At 40.7% G+C, this 14,049-nt stretch overlaps 1 protein-coding gene across 1 annotated transcript; it reads left to right on the top strand.

Moving 5' to 3' along the window:
* Window positions 1-3,628: 3,628 nt before the first annotated feature.
* slc51a (solute carrier family 51 subunit alpha) lies at window positions 3,629-13,956 on the top strand. Its single transcript, XM_053858572.1, has 8 exons — window positions 3,629-3,841; window positions 8,025-8,176; window positions 8,243-8,316; window positions 8,486-8,644; window positions 11,814-11,925; window positions 12,554-12,700; window positions 12,771-12,876; window positions 12,949-13,956. The coding sequence occupies exons 1-8, from the start codon at window positions 3,775-3,777 to the stop codon at window positions 13,089-13,091; spliced, it is 960 nt and encodes a 319-aa protein (XP_053714547.1). The 5' UTR covers window positions 3,629-3,774; the 3' UTR covers window positions 13,092-13,956.
* The last annotated feature ends 93 nt before the right edge of the window (window positions 13,957-14,049 follow it).

Genomic DNA, 14,049 nt, shown 5'->3' with positions numbered 1-14,049 from the left:
AGCAGACTTCCCAGAATGCTCTCCACCTCTGTGACCATTAAATGTGTCGGTGCCACATGTTGGCACATCAGGATTGGAATATAATGTTCCTGATCAAACTTCTTCTTCGATCAGCTTCTGGGCTTCGCTACAAGTTGCACTTGAAGTATTTCCACTCGAATGAATGGTCCTGGGATCGGCCTATCTGTACGTCCACCTCTCAATGGCAGTGGAGAAACCTTGCTCTCAGTTGGCGCAAAACAACCTCGATGCCATTGTTTTTCAACCTTTGACAAGCCACGGCACTCTTAAGGTTATTGAAAAAAATTCTGAGGCACACCAGCAAAGGAGCCTGGGCCAAAGTGCGCTTGTGCTTCGTGAAAAGTGTCGTGGAAAAAAATCATTTTGATTTGTGAAAAATTGTCGCCTTACTGACTCTCTGCTATTTTTTTTTAATAGCATTTGCTTAAAAATGCCTCCAGAAAGTGGTGGGTAATATGGTAAAAACAAAAATATATCAAGATTTATTTATTTTAAATGACTTTTGATTTAATCACAATCTCTTTTGCATTCTATTCCAATTCAAATATTTAACATTCTGTGCTCCAGCTTCGTAACACCACGAAGCAAACTTTGATAATCTACAAGTGTAAATAAAAGTTTTTTTTTCTTTTTAAGTTTTGAAGTGACACGTCACGTTAGCCATAAGCTCTGTCATCTCTTTGACCGGCTTAATCGCTGTGAGTGCGTGGGAAGAGGAGCAGTGCGCACCATGGCAGCGCAGCCGCTGAGTAGCGTCAGCATAGATCTATAGAGTACAGAAAGAACATGACCGAATCCATGTAATCTCCTCATGTTGGTATATAGTCAACACTCAAATTGTCCATGATTTAATGGCATCATATCGCCATTCTCTGTCTCCGGGCAAATCAGGTGAAACTGGATCTTTTCCCACGGAACACCTGGCCGTCTCTCACTGCACACCGCTTGAAAAGCACTGCTCTATGGCAATGGTGGCCTCCGATTTGTCCTCCCCTTCACCTCAGGTGGTAGTGACGCGTCATGGTTAGAACAACAAATGGCTGTCGACTGTAAACTGAGGAGAACGTCTGCACTAAAGCTTGAGATTAAACTGTGTGAAGAAGAAGAAATTCATGTTTAGACAAAATATGTCTACTTTCAGAGACAAATCTTTATTGTTGTAGAACTGTCAGGCAAATTTGGTGCGAACACGATAGGAGCAACAGAGCGACGTGCGGAACATGTTGCAAGTAGTTTTTAAGTAAACTAAGCTGGCACACAGCTATCAAGAGGAAACCTCCATGTGTTTGTGGTTGCATGACATTTGGCCCCTACTATCAGTGAAACCTTCAGGTCATTGCCTTATGAGGTGGTTGTGTAATAAATGCAGGGAGAACGGTTGATTGGAAAACCACAATCTTTTTTAAAAGTTTTATTTATGGTTAAAAAGTAATGACTTGAAAAGTTGTGTTGATGTCCGACTAAATAATAATGGTTCTTTATTGTCATTTACACATTTAGTTTCAGATTATTACACATGACTATATCGCTGAATTAAAGTAGAATGATTTGCTGTTGAATGACCAGCGGACAATATGACGTGAGCTGCTCTTGTGTGTTTGAAATAGGACGAACAGTGAGTGCTTGAAAAATAAACCCGACATTCAAGGCTAGAAACACAGAAATGGCATTGACGTTGCGACCCACCAATAGATTACTCACACAGTTACTGTCTTAGGTCAATTATTTATTTGAGGGCTGTCAGTAGATTCAATTTTTTTATCTCAATTAGTCCAAATACAGCTCAGTTAACACATGATGAATGGAAAATTAATCACACACTTTTTACCTATTCTAAATGGAACTTACAGGAAGATGTTATCAACACAATAATGCCGTCCTTTGTTTACTACAACAGCACAACACAACAGGTCAACTGTCAAGAAATATTCTGTAGAATAAGCACCAGTGAAAAAGCTCAAGTTAACTCACCTTTAATGCATTTTATTTGGGATTTTAAGATGAGCAGAGTGAAATATGAAACATAACTGAGCTGGTTTTAAAGGGATTTAAACCCTGAAAGTTGGAATATATACATGCAAGTGTTCAAGTGTTAGCAACTTTGACCTAACTACAGCGCAGTGTATATAAAGACAAATTACGTCATGTGAAAACATCATAACCAATTGTCCATGTATGAATCTGATAAAGCTGAGGATGAGTTTGTATCACAACAATATATTTCAGGCTGAAAATAGCCGGTCGACTCTTATGTTTCAACACTCATTTGGACAATTTCAAACTGCTAATGCTGCATGTAACGCAGTAATTGAGTTTTCCACGACTGGACTGTCAGTATAAAACTAAATTCAGTAAGTGTGCAGACGCTACTGTCAATAAAACACGTGTTTCAAGTAGAAATATTACCTTTAATTTTAAAGGAAGAATTGGGAGCCACTGAATTCCAATGCATGTGTCTCTAATTTATTTTGGGCCATGCCCCAGTTGTCGTCACTTCCAATAGCACCAAGGAGATTTGCGGTAAGACCCTCACATGACATTAGCCTTGCACTTGTTTCTACGGTAACAGGGTGGCATGTGATCAAAGCAACATATTTGTGTAGGAGCCTCGTTCAGCCTGCCTGAAAACCCTCCTCTCTCGAGTCACTGACCATCCTGATCGCTACCATGTGTATCCCATGAGCGTGTGGAGGTAACTCCAGTAAGCCCTGCAGTTCAGCAGAAAAGAAACTTGCATTCATTTCTCATTGTTCCATTGTCACTCGACTGGGAACTAGTGACCAATAATGTCCACTCACTTTCCAAAAACAATGAGCACGCTTGGTCATAAAAATCTTCAGAGTCTACTCATACTCCCAGAGTACCTTCAAATCACAAATACGATAACTTGAAGTGCGTAACCATTATTGTAATCCCTTTGTTGTGCATTTCCTCCCAGTTGGCCGTTTGTTTTAACAGAGAAATCATGGCAGTGAATCAGCAATCCACTTATTTCCCAATTCCCAGTCCATAAGAACTGCACGTCTCTTTCATTTATTTGTCCACAGATCATTAGCAAACCAAATAATCTGTCCAGATAGATAAATCTTTATTTAGCCATCCTTATATGAAGTAATGTCAGATGCACTCAGCCATTTACTTCTGCTTATGCCCCTTATGAAAATTATGAATCACAAATTAATACATCACAGCAAAGCATGCAGCATATAAGGGAAACCAAAGGAGTGAAATAAAAGCTGTCTTGACATAAAAAAAAAGACATGTCTAGGTAAATTTAGATGGTTGTTGAATGATTTGTATATTATTTTAAATGTGAATTCTTTGTTTGTTTTATTTTATTTTAGTTCATATCCTCAATATCTATTGAATTTTCACTTCATACTGTATTTTATGTATTTAATCATATATTTTTCATGTACTCCCATTCGTAGTTTGAGGCTAGTTTATATTACAATGAACACGCAGTAACGTAATACGATGCTACTGTTCATTTCAACAAATCGGTTCAAGACCCGCCTTCTTCCTCGCGTCAAACGAAAAAGCGGCTGCTGATTGGGTGGAGCTCATGTGTCAATCAGATAGGTGCGCCCCCGCGTTGGAGCAAGTGCTCGGCGGATCATCGAAGTGAACTTGTTTGTGGATGAAAACCGAGAGGAGAACTTGGTGAGAAGGCACCTCGAGTTTGCCGAACGCGCGTCCCTGGACTTAGACAAAAGGGCTTGTTGATCAAAGAACTTTTTAAAACCCCTCAACATGGACAACGCAACAGTTGACCCAAGATGCAGCGAACCACCTCCACTCGCCATCGACATCATCCAGAGTGAGCGTGATTTGTCATCTCGAGTAAAGTGTTTTGAATGTGGTTTGATCTGAGTTTGTTACTGGCTTTACTCATATGTGGATGTATGCCGGGATAATGATGGAAATAGCTGCTCTTTGACAAGAGGATGAAGAAATACTTCTGGCAGTGACCTTCAGGGTCACTGTAGTACAAACTGTCCCACAGTTGTGATGTATCACGATGTTGAAAAAGCCTTAGAGCTGAGGTTTCAGGATTGTCCTTGAAGGGATGCTCTCCTCATCACAAGATGTCTTTCTTTTCATCAGACACTCTTCCTCTGGCGTTCAAGGTACAGCGCCCTTTCAGCCCATAACTTCTCCCGATGACAGTGACAGGGTTTTGTTCTTCATCTGTTAGATGGTCATTGTTATTTTTAAAAACTATCATTCATGCTTTAGGTGATGTGGTACATTTAGAGGAAGCGGAGGGACAGAATCACTTTGTTTTTTTGTGCTCCTATTCAAATAAGGTGGTGTGAAAAAGATGAGATGTGATCTGAAGTGAATGTATTCTAGAATCAATACTCTGCAATTTTACATTTTATTATATATTATATATTTTCACCCACTGGCTGCCTGAGTCTTCGGTGTGAAAGTCAAGGTTTCTGCTCCTGGTTGTTGCTCATCCGACCCCTGAGAAATTATATTAATTTGTTACAAAATATTCTATTATTCATTTAAATGAATATCTAGACATTTAAATTACATTGAAATGTTTCCATTTTTATACATTTTTGTGCTTGTTTCGTCGACAGTTAAGGACTTCTTAAATTTTTCATTTGTCCTCATCTGCATATAACTGTCTCTGCCGTCCTTTCTCAAATATCTATATAAAAAATAACCCTGGTGAAGTAAGTTTTAAAAGCCCCTCATGACTGCGCCTATTTGTTACGGCTCCTTTAGAAAAAGACTTTCCTACTGCGCGTCGAAAAAGTTTCTGTGGATTCAGTAATGGCTAAAAAATATGTTAACATTGTCTTGACTGTGTTATTGAATTATTGATTAGTGTATTTTTGGAATTTTATTTAATAATAATTACTTTGTGGGCTAATATTTCCTGGAACCCTGTTTTTAAAAGTGTATTTTGATTTGATTTCGGTGAAAATGCTCTACTCTAGTGTCTATTCTCAGCCAAAGACACATTCAGCGGCCTATGATGAGAGTTAAAGCCATATAACGCTAAACTGCACCTAGTATCACTTCACTTTTCAGGTTTAAGTCATTGGGGTCAAAAGTGACACACTGGCTGTGAGCAGACACGACAAACCGGCCGTCCAAAAAGCAAGCCTCGAGGAGACACTAGATTGGCTTCATCAATGAAACGTTGCTGTCAGATGGGTCTGGTTAAACCACATTATTAATCATAACAGTCGGAGGAAATATCAGTGTTTCACTGACACAAGTCTCCCACACATGGGAGAAATCATGTGGCAGATGGTTTTGTTCTTCCTTCTACAGAGTTGCATCGTTTTGCAATCACTTTTTTATACAATATATTGCTGACAAAGACACTTGAAAATGAAAAGTGACTCAGTACCTTTAGCTCACACAGATTGTGTAAAATAGAGCAGATTCAGTGGCAGACGTAACGTTAGGTTATTACCTTTCTCTACAAGCCACTGCCTGACGGTACCTCTTACTCATCTTGCCATTGTCTCTGACACACCATGCATCCACAGGCTTTCACTTGCTCACCGTATCCTGCCTGTTTGGGACCTGGTTGTCTAGGTGTGGCCAGTGCAATGTCCTCTAATGCGTTTGGGTTAGGAAAAGTGCACCTGGAGGGTTTTCCCCGCCATTGTTAAAAGAAATCCGAAGGATATGTGATGGTGAATGTTGCACAATTCCTCATGGAGATATTTGGCGCCGTGCAAACGTCTGGCATTTCTCCCTTCTGGAACAACTGGGAGAACAACGGCGCCCAACGTGGATGAGTTAAATAACAGTCCTTTAGATATGATCCAGGAATGGAAATCTGCCACATACAACAAAAATACGTATTGCATATATTACTACTCTCACAAACACAAGCGCCTGGGGCCAAATCCGGCCCACCAATGCAATTTTTAAGTGGTCCAGTAGAGTAGTTGCCTCACATTTAGAGGGGTCAATGCTAATTTTAGGTGCAGCAAAAATTAGGATCCTCCATTAAATTTTGACATGACGGACCACATTGTTTACACTGTTTCAACAGGCTTGCTAGTGGAGATCGACAGATAATCTGGAAACTTCCAAAGAAAAGGAAAAACTTCTGCTGACTGGAAGGGATTCAATGAAAGATGTGAACGTGGCCATAAGATTGAGCTCCAAGGAGTGTTTGCAGTGTGGGTGGTGAAGGAGGACCAGTCGATGTGTTCAGACAGGAGCCACGGAGATGCTTTATGACATTTACACTCTTATTTGGCCTTCAAGAAGACTCACAAATAGAACTTTTGGGCCCATGTGTTGAAAACTGTGACCCCTTGATCGAGTTTGAACCCCTCGGGGATCACATCAGATCCCCCATACTGCTCCACCTTTACTTATGGCAGGGGCAGAGTCACATTTTTTTCCTTTTTTGTAATGTAGTTCAGACCTGCGGGGCCAGACCAAGTCGGAGGTCTAGCAAAAACCAGGCTGATAGTTTGTTCCAATGATAGCATTTCAGATCTTGATTCTTATGTGGAAAAATAACTGCTGCAGTAAGAAGCAAATGTGTGTGTGTTTGTATCACCAACAGTCTCATGCTGCTGTGTTCCATATTCAGTTTGGTCTCAGTCTTGGTCTTCGCTCGCCCCGTCCCTTCATTGGTCTTTGTCTTGACTCGGCCTCAGGCCTTCAGAAGTCTTGGGCTTCGTCCATGTAATGCCCTGGTCTTGGTTTCAACTCAGTCTTGAGCTAGGTGGTCTTGACTACGACACTTACTTTTCAAGATATGATTCAATTTGATGTCCTTGATTCTGGATGGACCGTTCCTGAAGTTGTGTTATGTTTGTAGCGCCTGCCTGCATAGTAGAGTCAAAAGGGTCATGTGGTTTTCTGAAGTGCTGTAAGGCAGAGATTCTTAACCTTTTTGGTCTCGGGGCCCACCTTTTCCAGGACATGTGGGTCAGAGGGCCTTTCAAGGAATAGATCTGATTCATTACTTGATTTCATTTGTGATCAATAACCCTACCGTGTAATCAAATTACACGTAAAAAAAAAACAAAACCTTGTGAAATGACATGAAGCTATGTGATCAATGCAAAGATATTTTATTTGCCAACAAAAAGTCCATCCAGCAGCAGAACCAGGTGCAAGTCATATTCATCAAATTTACTAAAGAAAAAAAATACAATTGATGCAAACTGTTGTGAAAATTGAAAAAAAAGAATAATATTGTCAATAAAATAAATATAAAAAATCTATTTCTAAATATGCATAACATAAAAATAATGTCTTTTATTTAAACTCCATAGAAGACATAAGTAAGTGTAATTGAAAGTATCACTATAAAATGTTCTGATTAATTTTAAAACTGCTTCAACAGCTGCTTTCATGAACAGTTTTTACTGTTGGGGGGGCGCCATCACTATTTTCTTTTCAAGAACTTCTCCATTGTTGTTAACTGTCACAGATACATGGCTAATGTATGAGAACTGAGCGTCTCGCGGCCCAAATGTGCAAACCAAAAAACTTTAAGTGGCCCTTTAGGGGGCGCTCGCACCCCAACCATGGGCCCCAGCCCTATGGTTAACAATCACTGTTATAGAAGATATTGGTTTTATTTGAGACATTTAAACCAGAATATTTGTTCAGTTTTGGACGACAAGTCACTAAACAGTGAATATATTTCACAGCCTGGCCTGAAGCCTCCATAGTGTAGTTCCTTATTATGTTTTATTTGTCAGTACAATTGCTGTTATTCCAAGTGACATGGCTACAGAGACTTTTGAAGGTGCAAGCAACCCTTTGTTTGGAGTGCACCTGAACCATTTTTGGGAGAGTTTGCTCCTTCTCCCTGTGCAGCTGAGTTTGTTTTTGGCTCTCTGCTTTCCTCCCACAGCCTGAAAACCTACAGAAGTTAACTGAGGACTCTAGATTTGTCAAATTCGCAACAGAAAATGAATGAATCTTTTTTTTCCCTTTTATCTTATTGTTAATTTTTGAATGCAGTTTCATATCAGAACAAATTTCTTTTCCAGACCTGGACATCTTTGGCACCATCCTTTACTCGTTGCTGAGCTTCATGGCAGTCACGTCCATGCTCATCTACATTGAGGAGTGTGTTTATATCTATAAGAAGGTTCCCTCACACAAGAAGAGCATCATCATTTGGGTGAACGGAGCTGCACCGGTAGGCAACGCAGGCTTTTATTTGACGTAGACAATCGTTTGTGAAATTGCAACCATTTCTTTTCAGGTCATTGCCTCCATGTCTTGCATGGGAATGTGGGTTCCCAGATCCATCATGTTTACGGACATGTTCTCAGCCTGGTGAGTCTTTCCCAGACTTCTGTTATTCCTCTCCGTGTTTTTAGGACTCACAGAGGCCGACTGTGAGAGAAACCTGAACTTCTCCTGCCGTGCTTTTCACATTGTTGATGTCTTTGTTGAAAATTAAAAAGATTATATCTCAGACAACATGTTTGTTTTTCCTATGCAGCTACTTTGCAATTGTGGTGTTTAAGTTCCTGATCCTGATGTTGGAGGAGGTGGGAGGTGACGAGGTGTTCCTGCGGCGGGGGCCCAAACACAAGCTGAAGATCAGCACCGGACCCTGCTGCTGCTGCTGCCCCTGCCTGCCACATGTGGAAATCACACGGTAAACTCTCACAGACACTGACTGCGATGAGATTTTATTTATTCCATCGTAAACTGGATTTTTGTTGAAGAAGGGTCATGAAACAAAACCATATGACTGAATGCAAATTCCTCCTCAGCCTTGAACAGTGATCATGTGCAGATTTATTTGCAGCCTCTCCATGTGTATCAGAGTGTTTCATAATAAAGTGTTTCTGCAGGCAGGTTCATTGAACTTTGGGCTGTCAATTCACGCAGACTGTCTACTCTTTCCTCAAAAATCTGTTGACTATTTCAACGAAAGGCGCAGCTGCAAAGAACGTGGGTCCATGTTTGGATCGTCCAGAATTTAAGAAAATTATTTTGTGACCGTACTAGTTTCATTTTACTTCAGTTTGACTTCCGTGACCATGGTCTGCACCTGAGTTATGATGCTCGCAGTCGTTTAGCAAAGGAGCAACATGAAACGGCACTGAAGATACATTGAAAGCCATTTTCCCATCATGAGTAGACACACTTTGTAGACATGCGTGATCACGAAAAACACGCTTGCTTGGGTTTTCCCATTATCGTCAGCTGAAACCACTGCTGCACATGCCATTCCTGGGTCTGAATGAAGAAGTCTGTTCCGGTCTCAGCTTGGACCCAAATGCAGGAGACGGAAGTGGGGCATTTTTTACGAAGCTGGTTAACCAAAGCCGGTCAGAAAACCGGACTCATGGGTTGTCCACCTTATAGTATAAACTCTAGTAGAAACAACCTCCAGCCAAAGTTGATCTGCAAACAGCCCCGTGCTTGAGGATGTCCAAATCCCTCATCGGTGGAAGACATGATTCACCATGGGAACACGTGAAACAAAGAGTCGGCCCTCCTCCTTCTCCTCGGTGGAGATTGAAACATTCTTATGTGTTGATGTAGAAAGCGAACACATTCAACAAAGAATGATCACAGAGTCAAACAAAGGGTTTGATAACGGATTATAATATAGTGAGGCATAATTGAATTTCAAGTGAGCAATGTTAAGCCTGTCCTCAACAGCCTTCATAGAATAGACTGCAATTAATCGCTGTTGTACACATTTATTAAAGCAGCTGTGATGACAGCGACTTCAACACTAGAAATGTGTGTGTAGTGGGTTTTAGTACAGCTGACCAGCCATGATCTAATGTGTGACCATTTACAATAAAATACAATATTTACCTTCAACTTAAAAGGTGTTCAAAAGCTGTTCAATCACATTTGAACAGCGAAGGCGATTGTCCAATGACTTCGAAGATTTTTGTTTTTTCATCCCACCCCTCTGAGATGCAGTGTGTGTCACAGAGGAGAGTATTTAAACAGACTTGGCTACAAGATGGTACGCACAAACAGTGGACACAAGAGAAGAGGAAGACATAGCTAGATAGATACTTCACTTCACTTTACTGCCATTGTACATTGTACATATATATTGAAAAGTGCAAGCCTCAGTAAACAATGATACAGTCAGACAGAATAAACACACACTTCCGTCATCCAGTCATATATCCGCATTCAGTGCTCTCACTGCTATCGGAATATAATAATAGGGAACAAATCGGACCCCTGGTGCAAACACTGAGGGGGTTAACGGGAGACACTAACAAGAGGAGCACACAGGAAAACAAGAAAATACCTTATCAAAACCAAACAGGTTGTAGACAATGACAGACAAAACCAAACACTAATAAGACAAAGACAAAAGCCAAAAAAACTAATCTGGTCAAACATGGCATGACTTGGCTTGGTGACAAAACTCATAAGTGATGCCGCATGACACGAGCTGTATGAGCATCAAACTCATCTGCTCTGCTCAAAATAAAAACTAGTGTTTACGTTAACTGATTTCCATGTTCAACTAGAAAACACAAAACACTGTCCAGTTGATTAACTGCAGGACTTCAGTGGAAGTGACGTCAAATACAATAAAAGTAAAGATAGCCAGATGCAGTTCAGTGTTGATGGTCTCGTGGGTTCTGGGCTGAAGATGAAGCAAATGGTTTGGCGTATGAAGTGAGATGTCAAGCCCTAGTGTCATGACTTGGCATGAATGAGAGGAAAGTTTACAAGACTTGAATGAGACTGCTGGATTTGGATCTTGAAAGCCTGGTAGAGTGGAATCCATGCCCACACAGTGTGTTTCAGTCAAGTGTTCACCATCACGTTCACTCAGCCAGAAGGGTTCATGTGAAAAGTCAATGACCGCGAGGCCAAACATTTGTGTGGTCTCCGAATTACCGCCTGGATGCTCCAAATCCTTTTGATGATTCATCCCCCAGTGAGGTCCTGAAGGAGTCCTTCATATTGCTATGTAAGCTAATATTTCAAATGCTAATTATGTCGCTTTTGAAATATGCCAATGGCTTCTATATTTATCTCCATGGCAGGAACTCATATTCTCTGTGCAGCTTACGTTGAGGGTCCCATCGATCAGTTGATAAAACTATAAAAACAATTTCTCCAAGAAATATCAACACACACATCCTGGGACATGCACACACACACACACACACACACACGTTTGTTTTTTCTATCCTTATGGGGACTAAGTGAGGATTCTCATTGTCTTAATGTTTCCCCCAGCCTCTCATCTTAACCTTAACCCTCCAGAACACCTGGCTAACCTTAACCAGGACTCTGGACCAAACTTAAATCTAACTATAATGACCCAGTTACTTTGAAGTCTTCATCCTCAAATTGAAGCTTAACCTTGTGGGGTCCAGCCAAATGTCCCCACAATGTCATACAGTCCTCACTAGGATAGGGTTTTGTCAGTACAAGTAACATCCGACTTACGACCGGGATCGGTTCCGACCAACCGGTCGTAAGTCAGATTGGACGTAAGTCAAATGCCATTCAAAATGGCCAACACGGGGGTTATAGGTGCTACTGTAGTGATAGATCGCTGTGCTGATCGTACGTGATGCCGACTGGCTGCCATAATTGTGGCAGGTGCGAGAGAGGAAACTGAAGTGACGCGCTCAACACATTGTTTTGTTTGATATATTTAAACATAGTTTGTCGTTTGTGATTAAACCCTCATTATAATGATGCATTCCAGTCTTCCCTGGAATATTACACGTAAATAAAATTGGTTTCCCCGATGTAAGCATTTCCTGCAGTGATTTTCATTGTCATCTTTCAATTGTGTGTTTCCTCTGTTCCGACTTCAGACGCTCCCTCTTCCTCCTCAAGCTTGGCTCCTTTCAGTTTGCTTTGCTGAAAATTGTCTTCACCATCCTCTCGATTGTTCTATGGACCAATGGGACCTTTGACCTGTCTGATGTGAGTCATACACCTGGCGCCTTGAATCTGTGTTTTATTGTTATGAGTCTCTTGAAACCCCTCTGTGAAGCTCATATATATATGTATATACATACATTTTTTTCTGTGAAAACCATATGTGACATCCTGAATCTATTACGGAGATTTATTGAGTTGCATTCTGCAGATTTTTTTTCCAGCGATAGATCATATTCTCTTGTCCCAGGTTGCATTGTGGGGGCAAAGAGCTCCGAATTTCCCTCTTACCAGGAATCTCCAACAGCTCTTCTGTGGGAACACAGCAGCTTTCCCTGATTATTCTAGAGACTTGTTTTTTCCTGTCCTGAGTCTGCTCAGTCAGTCAGGCCTTCAAAACCTCTCTACGGAGGGATCTGGACTAGATTCTGCCTGCACACCTATCTCAAAGTCCCCCATCGATCCCTTGACTTTCCGCACTTCTGAACAAGAGCCAAAACCTGCAGTAAAGGGGTCAAATAGTCACACACAGCATCTGCCACAGTAAACCCTGAAATGCAGTCTATATTAGCCCATGGATTTGGACATCAAAATGATGTTAGGGAATTTTATCAATGAATTTGGTGGTTTACTTGTACAGTTGGACTAAACCTCTCTTTTTTTCCTACTTTAGTTGTCAATTACCGGTGCAGCCATTTGGATTAACCCCTTCGTGGGCGTGTTGACGATCATCGCCCTGTGGCCCGTCGCCATCATGTTCATGCACCTGAGGTTAGCTTTACGGACACTTAAGATCATCCCCAAGTACGCCATGTATCAGGTACTGGTCTCAGTCGTGCCACTCTTCACTGTGAGATAAGATGTTTTCACACACTTTTCTTCTTGATCAGTTGGTGCTGGTCCTGAGTCAGCTGCAGACCGCCATCATCAACATTTTGGCTTTGAATGGAACCATTGCCTGTTCGCCGCCGTTCTCTGCTCCAGTCAGAGGATACAGTGCGTTTTAATTTGTATACAAATTCTTTTAAAGTGTAGTTCACCTTTCATAATTGAACTGTGTTTCCCTAGTGCTGAGTCAGCAGCTCCTGATCCTGGAGATGTTCATCATCACGCTGGTGACGCGACTTCTGTACAGGCGACGCTATGATCCTATACCAGAGGAGGAAAGTCCTGTGAAAGAGGATGAGGCCAAGATGATTGAACATCCTTAGACTTTGAGTCATGTCTGTGTGTGTGTTGCACAGATGTTGAAACTCTCTCAAACTCTGTCTGACAGATGACACTACATGACATCCTGACAAAAGTGTTGGCCGCTGATTCAGATTCTGAAATATCAGCTAATTTTACCTCCTATATCGATACCTATATTTTTTAATGGTCTTTTTAATATTACTGGATAATATTATTATGAATTTGAATCAATTTTTATCCATGTTTTATATTTATATTTTAGATTTGTGGCTTGCTTCTGAATGGATCAGGGGGGAATTTTCTTGGTTTTTTTTTTTTTTCTGTTGAACCCTTGACTATTTTTTTTAAATACTTAAAAGCCTCTTTCTTTTAAGTCTCAATGTTATTTTTAAATTTGGAGTATGAGCAAACCTGTTCATGTTTTATAAATCAGAGGATCACAGAACTATTATATTCATATATATCAACATGTCTGGTTCACGATAACAGTTATGTTGTTCATTTAAAGCTCCAAAAAATAGATTCCATGAGAGCAAAATATCTACAGCTTTGCATCTTTCTTGCCCAAGTTATGCTGAAGGCCAGAACTGTTAATCTGACGATGACAGATGCTCACATTTGTATGTGTCTTCAACACGAAGGTGGAAGTCTTATAACGGGTTGTGATTATCTGTAATTCCACGTTTGGCCAATAGGGAGCGGTAATGAACAATTGTTGCAGACTGTCTGAGGCGCATGTTTCGTTTATTGACTGTTAGAAGGGAATGTTTGTTAACTGCATGTTTTCAGCCATTGTTTTGTAAACGAAATGCGACATTTACAATCGTATTACGTGAGTTGGACGTGAATCCAATGCTTCACACAGATAATAAAATGTCAAACATTTTGAATGCCATCATTTACTCGGCACAATTTTTAATAAATAGATATATAACATATATTTAACATGTGCTTCGGAACTATTCAGTTGGTGTGAGA

Source organism: Synchiropus splendidus, chromosome 3, assembly GCF_027744825.2.
Source record: "Synchiropus splendidus isolate RoL2022-P1 chromosome 3, RoL_Sspl_1.0, whole genome shotgun sequence".
In the NCBI taxonomy this organism is placed as follows: Eukaryota; Metazoa; Chordata; class Actinopteri; order Syngnathiformes; family Callionymidae; genus Synchiropus; species Synchiropus splendidus.
The sequence above is the reverse complement of the archived record's forward strand: the minus strand, read 5'-3'. Positions and strand labels throughout refer to the sequence as shown.